The 9,718-nt window shown below is 32.2% G+C and overlaps 1 protein-coding gene across 1 annotated transcript; it reads right to left on the bottom strand.

Moving 5' to 3' along the window:
- Positions 1–5,030: 5,030 nt before the first annotated feature.
- On the bottom strand, positions 5,031–7,051 carry LOC112728231 (pectinesterase 2-like). The gene is made up of 2 exons (XM_025778284.2): positions 6,057–7,051; positions 5,031–5,968 (listed from the first exon to the last, which is right to left on the bottom strand). Exons 1-2 carry the CDS (start codon positions 6,922–6,924, stop codon positions 5,280–5,282), a joined length of 1,557 nt encoding a protein of 518 aa, XP_025634069.1. The 5' UTR covers positions 6,925–7,051; the 3' UTR covers positions 5,031–5,279.
- Positions 7,052–9,718: the final 2,667 nt, after the last annotated feature.

Here is a 9,718-nt window from a genome sequence, read left to right as displayed (position 1 = left end):
TTTAATTTTCATGCCTAATATTTTTCGTACAACACCCAAATCTTTTGTTTCAAATTCTTTACTAAGTTGAACCTTTAACCTATCTATCTCCATCTTGCTCTTAGAAGTAATAAGCATGTCATCCAGGGGCGGAGCCACATATAGCAAAAGGGGGGGCAATGGCCCCTCCCAAACTTCAATTTTTTTTATAAATTGTGTATAAATTTTATTTTAGCCCTCCTTAAAAATTTTATTTTACTCTTTTTTTATTACAAGATTAATTTTTGGCTCCTCCCTCAACTTCAACCTAGCTTCGCCCCTGATGTCATCCACATACAATAAAAGATAGATATAATCACTTCCAGAAAGCTTATCAATGTATACACAACAATCATAATTACTTCTGGAAAAATCTTATTTTAACATAAAGGAGTCAAATTGCTTATACTACTGTCGAAGAGATTGTTTCAATCCATATAGCGATTTCTTTAAGCGACATACCTGATTTTCTTTACCCTCAACCTTAAAACCCTCAAGTTGATACATGTAAATTTCTTCCTCTAAGTCGCCATGTAAGAAAACTGTCTTTACATCTAGCTGTTCCAACTCAAGATCACCCTGAGCAACAAGACTCAAAAGCACCCTTATGGAAGTGTGCTTCACCACAGGAGAAAATATCTCGTTGTAATCGACACCTTCTTTTTGTGCAAATCTCTTTGCTACTAACCTAGTTTTGAATCTTGTACTATTTGACTTAGTAAGATCTTCTTTTCTTTTACACACCCATTTACAACCAATTGCAGTCTTTTTCACGGGCAACGGGACCACCTCCCATGTCTTGTTCGTATGGAGAGATTGCATCTCTTCTTTCATGGCAACTAACCAACTTTTTCTATCTTTGTCTTTATAGAAAGTTTGAAGGTGACCGGCTCATCATTCTCCACTGAGAGTACATAATCTACCAAGTTTACCTGCCCATAATGTCTCAGAGGCTTGTCTGACCCGAACTTCTAAACAAATTTATAATTCCTCTTTGGCCAAATGGATGCCAAAGAATCCTGCTATTGCTGTTGTAATGCATGTGCATTTTCTCGCTGAATATCCTCATGATCAAGTTCATCCTCTGCATCATCTTGAGTAGCATTAGGATGCTCCACCTGAACATTATTAGAATCTATTTGTTGGTATTTAGACTCTATCTCCACCACTTGAGTATTCAAAGTTTTTCCAACATCACCATCATCTGGCATCGTATCTTTAGACAAAGCTACCATAGATGATAGGTTGTTCATCAAAGGTAACATTCCTGCTAATTACAAACTTAGAATCATTTACGCTCCAAAAACGATACCCTTGAACCCCTCTTGGATACCCCAGAAAGATTGCCTTTTTAGCTCTATCATCAAGCGTATTATCATTGACATGATAATAGGCTGTGCATCCAAAAATTCTGAATTTCTCATAATTTGCATGTTCCTCGGACCACACCTTATAAGGTGTATCTCCATCTAGAGAAGAATGTGGGGATCGATTCACTATGTAGCAAGCTGTAGCAACCGACTCCACCCACCACTCTCTACCTAACCCAGAATTAGAGCGCATACACCGTGCCTTCTCAAGTAGCGTACGATTCAGTTGTTCAGCGACTCCATTCTGTTGTGGTATTTCTCTAACTGTCCAGTGTCTCACAATGCCTTCTCGATCACAGAACTCCTTGAAATCCCCATCCATGTACTCTGTGCCATTATCTGATCATAGAGTTTTTAGCTTCCTACCTGTTCGGTTTTCAACCATTGCTCTCCATCGCTTAAAAGTGTCGAATATCTCATTCTTATGCTTGAGGAAGTAAACCTAAACATACCTGGAATAATCATCCACAAAAGTAACAAAATACCTAGAACCACCCTTGGAAGTAACTTTAGACGGGCCCCAAATATCAGTATGCACGTAGTCTAACAACTCTCTGCTTTTGTGCTTGCTTGTAGAAAACTTCACCCAGTGTGCCTTTCCATACACGCAATGCTCACAAAATTATATTTGTGGTTTCTTCATATTCTTCAGCAAACCTTGTCTACAAAGCAGTGATAGACCTTTCTCTGACATATGTCCAAGCCGCATATGTCATATTCTTGTGCAATTTGTTTGATCTCTACTTCCAATGATTCCAACTGCTAACTCACCTATGACAGTTGTCCCCAAAAGAGAATAAAGATTACCATGACAAACTCCCTTCATCACTACCAAAGAACCATGAACAACTGTTAGTACCCCATTTTCGCAACTATTTTACAACCATTTTTTTTCCAACAAACCTATGGAGATAAGATTTTTTCGCAAGTTTGGAATATGTCTCACATCCTTTAAAGTTCTTACTATTCCATCATGCATCTTAATTCTTATAGTACCTAACTCACAGTTTTACAAGCATGATCATTGCCCTTTAAAATTGTGCCACCATTTATGCTTTGATAGGTAGTAAACCACTTTCTATTTGGGCACATATGGTGAGATGCTCTTGAATCAAGAATCCACTTATCAAAGATTTCATAAGATTGTTCTGTCACAAAGTAATAGTCTTCCTCATCATTTGAGACGTAGCTTGCTTCTTGCTTTTCTTCTGTGTTGTCATTGTTTCTGTTTCTTGAAAGTTATCTTTTTATTTAGACAATTTGCTTTGAAATGTCCAGACTCTCCACATTTAAAGCATGTTCTCTCCGCATGAGGTCTAGATTTTGGCCTAGACTTTCCACGCTTATTACCTTTTCCTCTTTCATTAGTCCTTTCTCTACCCGCGAACAATCCTTGTGCTTGATCATTGTACTCTCTTTCATTTGGAGATGACATTACACTTGTAGCAACCTTATGTAGATCATCCGCTAAAAGTAATGCTCTCGTCTCATCCATGGTCAGAGTGTGACCCACCAGCATCAATGTCTGCACCAGATTTTCATAGGACTTCGGTAATAAAAGTAACAATATGAGTGCCTGATCCTCATCATCAACCTTCACATCTATATCCTTTAAGTTTGATATAATCCTATCAAACTTATTGATATATTCTCAGATTGAGGTACCTTCTTCCATCTTGCATGTATAAAATTTGGATTTTAAGTAGATCCTGTTAGTTAGAGTCTTCGTCATGATGTTACTCTCTAACTTTTTCCAAACGCCTGCTGTAGTTGCTTCTTCATTTACTCTCTCAAGGCATAAGATTATTGCTGTCCGCGCTTCAAGATCTAATTCTTCCCAGTCCTCATCTTTCATTTTCTCTGGCTTTTTCTCTTTTCCTGCCAATGCCTTACTTGTGTAATTTTTGTGATATAAGCAGATTTTTCATCTGCATCCTCCAATAAGAAAAATCATTTTTTCCATTAAACTTCTCGATTGCATATTTGCCTACTTTGACATTACCACTAGTAGAAGCCATTATATTTAAAATTGAATTTTATCACGCAAATAATGAATAATATAACGTTGGCTCTTGATACCAATTGTTGAGTCTACAGTAGAATTTTGACTTCTAATAGATACAAAGTAATATGAAATTGAACGCTACTCACAATAATGCACTTGCGATATATTTTGTAAAGAGGAAAAATAATATGAAAGATTTCTTCATTCTAACTAACTCTATAAGATGAAGTGAATAAGGATATTGTTATTATTGTTATTGACTTCAATTATAATTCTAGAGACGTATATATAGTATCTCTATGCTATAACTTCAACGAATAAGAATAAAATTCTCTGACAAAAAACTCCTTACTAAACATTTTGAGTTCTCTCCTATTAAAACCTATGAAGCACGGATTCTCCTATGGTGCTGGCGTATCCGTGTCGGACACGAATCCGATACCGACACTCGACGGATACTTCAAACGAGCGTACCGGTAGCGTGTCTTCTTGCGGTGCAGAATTTTGGTGAAGCTGTCACGAATCCGAATGAGTCCGACTCGATTTTGTGGTTTTATGGCCCAATTAACCGATTTTTTTTTAATTTTAAAATATTTTAAAATAAAAACAAATCAAAATTTAAATTTAAAAATAAAATAATTAATAGAAGCAGAGTTGATGACAACAGTCCAGATCTGAGTGAGGTTCCGTATTTATCTTTAGATGAACCAAACATAGAAGCTGTGGTTTTTACGGATGATGGACTTGGAGGAGAAGAAATTGATACATTTTCTGTTAGCGAGATGGCAAGAGTAGATTAAAATTTTTTATTTTTTTTAATAATTGCATAATTTTTAGACTTTTTTATGCAACTATATTTTCTCTTATATTTACAATATAATATTTTATTAATTTAATATATTATTTAAATTTTAATTCACAACGTATCCTAAACGTGTCGTATCCAACTTTTTATAAAAAAAACGTGTCGGCGTATCCGTGTCGTGTCGTGTTCGTATCGCGTGTCGTATCGGTGCTTCCTAGATTAAAACTCATTTATTTTACTTTCTATAAAAAAATTTTTTATCCTTTTTTTATTCTCACAACATGTAATATATATCAAATAATTAATTTGTTTTTTAAAAGAGGAAAAATAATTAAAAATTTAAAACATGTAATATATATCAAATATATTTAATTTTTTTAAGGCGTCTTGCATTTGATATACTTTATTTTGTTAGAAAATTCCCTTAAAAGTACATAATTCAACCAAAAAAAATACGATTTAAGATATAAAGTGAGGATGTGAAAGTGCTACCATATCTGTTGTTTAATTAATGTTATATTTATGCATGGTGACATAATAAAAACATACGGAAAGATACTAATGAAGGAACTTTTGACTTGGTGATATAATTAGACCTCTTGTTAAAAATGACATGTTTAATTTTTCAAGCATGAACGTGCTAGATTATATATTATTATATGCTCGATGTCAAATTGTCAATTGATAATTAAGTGGTTTCCCTTAAAAAGTATATGACTTTTGAGTATTGACTTTACCCTTTAAAGGTCCAACAAAGTTCCTAAAATCTTATTAATTAATTGAGTCTAATTTACTCTAAAAACTAGCTTAAAAAATGAAGATTATTTCACACTTATAAAAACTATTAAACTTTTAACATTAGAAAATGTGAAATTTAATAAACTTCATACAACTTTACACAAGGAATTACTTGTGTGTATACTCTTAAACAAAATCTATAACAAATAATGAAAACAATTACAATGAAGTGAAAGTATTTCCTAATGTATTTGCTTGTACAATATTTAGAAATCAATGTATATTAACGAAACAATAAAAAATAATAAAATAATGAAGAGATATATAAGAAAAAGAAAAATATTTAAAGACCAGCCGTGAAAGGAACACGGGTGGATGGTAGCCATGAGTTGCCAGCAATGAATTTTGCAACGCTGAATTTTGAAGCTTCAGCAGCATTGGTTATGACATGATAACCTCCCCATTTAACTCTATTTGCGGTTGAAGATCCAAGTCCAGTGTTCATGTACTCTCCATAATACAATGTGGTTAATGCAAAGTTACCATTCCATTCCAACCAACCTGCTGGATCAATCAAGCTGTCAAGAGAACTCTTCATGAAAACTGTTCTTGAATATTGTTGCCATGGCCTTCCAAGATAAGTTTTAACTGAGCTCTGCACTGCTTTCAAATCCGATGCAGCTGTAACCACACAATTGTGAATGGAAATGCCGGTGTTTTGGTTTGGATCGGTTCTTCCTTGTGCAGTGATGGTGTTAATTTTGTTTGGAGGGTTTCTTGCATATAGATTACAGTTTTGGAAGACAACAGCAGCATTACCAAAGATAAAGTCAACAGTGCCATAAATATCACATTCTTTGTAGAATTGTCTATCAGAATAAACATATAATGTGTCTTGATAACCTTCGAAACTGCATTGATAGAAAACTGATAAGTCTGATCCTGAACGCAATGCAACAGCTTGATGATTTGCTGCACCTGCTGTGTTCCTAAATGTCATGCCTTGACCAATAAATCCATCTCCAGTTACAGCTGTCAAAATTAAAACAAAGTTTAGTATTGTCCAAAGTAAAGGAAAGAAAAACAAAGATGATTGGAGTAATGATATTCTTCTACTTACCAACGGTGGCGGAACGGAAGGTTGTGGTGCCTCCTCCCACACTTTGGCTGCCCGTGATTATGGTTTTTCCAATACCATCTCCCACTAACATTATATTATTTGCCTTTATCTCTACTTGCTCGTTGTAAATCCCGGCCTTCACATATATCACATACCTTCCACTGCTACTCTTTGGTGCTGCATTTATGGCTGCCATAACTGTTGTGTATTTTCCGGATCCGTCTTTGGCCACCACTACATTAGCTTGAGAAGCTGGAGAAGATGCTTGTAGCAATTTTCTATCACCAGGCTTGACCCATGTTGGGAATCCATTTTTGTAACTTGGCTCTTGATGAGATTCACCATTGTTGTTAAGAGCCAAAGTGTTGCTTAGCAACTTAGTAACATTGTTGGACATTAGAGGAAGGACATAGTCTTGAACACCAAGTTCATAGAAGCCAGCTTTGCATGTCTCAAGGTTTGTGAGAGCAGTGCTAAGCCATGTTTGAGCATCAACTTTGGAGCACTTGGTGTTAGGATCTAGGGTTTTGTTGAGCTTTTGAATGGTTTGTTGATAGAGGTCAACACAATCATTCCATGCAACTCTTTCAAGTTGGTTGCGGCACTTTGTGCCAAGTGAAACAGTGTTTGCATGGCCTAAGAGTGCTCTCTCTTGAGCAAGTTGTAATGAAATCTTGAGAAAGTCACTTTTTTGGTTAATAGGTTTGGTTTGGTGATTAGGGTTGTTGCTCAAGAAATACTCACATGGTTGAGGGTTTGGGGTTTGGCTACACCAATGTTTAACATCATTTGAAGAATAGGCGTAAACAAAAGTTGATAGAAAGAAGGGAACAATGAGAAAATTGAAGAGCAAACGCATTGCTGCCATTGAACTTTTATGGCCAATAATGTTTTGTAAGAAAAAGTAATGGTTAAAATCTAAGACGTATTTGATGAGGTTTAATGTATATGTTTAGAGGTTGATTTGAAAATGTTGTGTTTGATGTCCTAAACGTAGCTTCTTTATATAGAGCGAAGAAGGAGATGTTGGTTGTTGGAACTTATAACTGTAAAGCATGCAGTTTACGTGTTGATATTTCAAAGTCACTATTTGTAATACTTTTCTAATTGGTTCACAAGTTAGAATCATATAATAATAATAACAATAAAGTATTATTTTGTTGATTTGATGAGCTAAACCATGGAAATATGTGGGAGGTGTCATTTGACTTTAATTTTTGGAGGCTGTCCCATAAGCAGCCAATTAGAACTTTTCAATATTGTGGAAGTTGATTTGACTCTTCACCAAGCACGTACAAGTGGCGAAGAATGCGTTGTGTAGGGTATATTATTAGTGCTGATTTGGCATTGTTATGGCCATGGAATATCAAATAATATAGAGAAATATATATTCTCATGCTTTATTTATTTCACCAATAAAACATATGTTTACCTATTCTATTGATCGAATTGATTTAGTTGGTCAAAGGATCATATTTAAATAAATATTAGTAATTTATATTTTATGTTATATGTATAATAATTTATTAATTAATAATAAATTTTTAAATAAAATTTAAATTTTTAATAAATTAATTTTTAATTTGTGAAATTAGAGAATATCCTAAATAACTAAAAATTTATTTTACTGTTATCTTGATGTAAGTCTGCGTATGGCCTAGATCAACTTAAGTTTAATAGAAACTTTATTAAACCACTAAAAAAAATTAAAAGTATCAAAAAATGATTTTTATCCATTTAAAATAATTTATGCGAGAGATTCTCTTTATAATTAACAAAATATATAATTTCTTGTTACGGAGCCTGAAAAGTTAATAACTTACCAAAAACTTTTTTTATATGAGTTTAATAATTAGAAATTAATTTTTTTATCTAACAAAGCAATTCTAAATCTTAAATTTTTATTTTAATTTATGAAATTTAAATTTTTAAAAAATAATTTTACGATAAAAAATTAATTAATATTAACTATATATTACTTACAAGTTGGTTGTTTATAGTTGCTCTTATTATGTATATAAACACTAGCTATGCACTTAATAATATGAAACTCAAAATATTTAATAAAATGCTTTGGATAATCCTTTTAGTTACTGATAAATTGTGTACAAACAAATATCAAACTTTACTTAATTAGTCATCACACTTACGTCACATATTCCAAAAGTTGGACTCCATTGGTCATATATGATCAGTAACATAAAAAATGTAACTATATGAAAATTTTGAAGGAAGAAAAAATCGAATGAAAACCTATCATAGAAAACTATCATGTATATTTTATATATAATTAAATTAAGGGAAAGTATGATAAAAATCATATATGAAACTTGAAATTGGGCATATAACGACAAATAGAGAGACATGACCTCCATGCATGGATTAAGACCATCAATAGTTACGTTGATGCTTGACCACGTGCCAAAAGCTTTATTTTATACACTTATATTTATTTGTTGAATTTTAATTTCCCATTTGCATATAGTCAGAATTATAATGCACGCATGCATGGTTCGTTCTCTGAATTTTCTTCGTACCTTTCCACTTTCCAGTTGCAATTTGCATTGTATTCTATCTATTATCTTTCTTTGGCCTTGCATCTTAGAGAGAATATATGCTTAAAAATATTTTTTTGATTTGATAACCAGTGTATTCATCTAGTAGTTATATATATGATATGATATGTTCTTAGCTTCTTTGTTGTATGTTAATTATTGGTCACTAGAAATGAAGGCCACTTGTTTATACCTCTAATATATATGCTTGCATTGTCAAATTTTCTAAGACACCGAATTTGATCGAAATATAAGTCCTAAACCTCTTAATTTGGTACAAGAATAATTAACCGAAAAGAATCAATATTCCTTATTCTTATCAAACAAGTGGTGACATATGATAAATCATACGGAAAGATGATAACGAAGAAACTTTTAACTTGGTGAGTATTTAGACCTCTTGTTAAAAATGACATGCTTAATTTTTCAAGCATGAACGGGAAAGATTATGCCTTGGTTTGAAAAAGTTTCTACTTTTTTGAAGTAGTTTATAAAAGTTAATTTTTAAAGGATAATTTTTTTTTAAAGTTGTAATATTTATATTTGATAAATTAAATAAAAAATAATTTTTAATAAGTACAAATAATAAAAAATATATTTAATAAATAAATTTTAAAATTTAAAATACTATAATAAATATTAATGTAAGAATTAAATTTAAATATTAATTAATATATAAAATTATATTAAATTTATTAATTTTAATAAATATAAATCAATTTTAAAAAAATTTTCTTTGAATACTTTTAAAAATATATAAATTTTTTAATTTATCAAATACAAAAAATATTTATACTTTTTAAAAAATATAAATACATTCTTGAAAAACTTTACCAAATCATCTCAGATATCAAATTGTCAATTGATAATTAAGTGGCTGGGATCTTATTAAGTGGGCCACTAAAAAAAAGTAATTTTCATACCCTTTTTTGTGGTTTTCTATTTTTGAAATAAGGTGAAAGATACTGATAGGGAAAACACATAGAAATCTTGAAAAATACCGAAAAGGAAAAAAAAACGTCCATCAAATTTGTGCGCTGAAATTGAGGTAAATTTCGCGATGGAATACATTTACCAGTAAATTATTAAATTGGTCCTCTCGTTTAG

Source organism: Arachis hypogaea, chromosome 12 (genome assembly GCF_003086295.3).
Source record: "Arachis hypogaea cultivar Tifrunner chromosome 12, arahy.Tifrunner.gnm2.J5K5, whole genome shotgun sequence".
Lineage (NCBI taxonomy): Eukaryota > Viridiplantae > Streptophyta > Magnoliopsida > Fabales > Fabaceae > Arachis > Arachis hypogaea.
Note: the sequence above shows the minus strand (reverse complement) of the source record. Positions and strands in the feature narration are given on the sequence as shown.

What these genes read in the sequence shown, in the direction of transcription:
- LOC112728231 (XM_025778284.2), bottom strand. Translation starts at nt 6,924, where the DNA reads ATGGCAGCAATGCGTTTGCTCTTCAATTTTCTCATTGTTCCCTTCTTT. An exon ending in CTTCCGTTCCGCCACCGTTG is followed by an intron (nt 5,969 to 6,056) that starts GTAAGTAGAAGA and finishes TAATTTTGACAG; the next exon opens with CTGTAACTGGAGATGGATTT.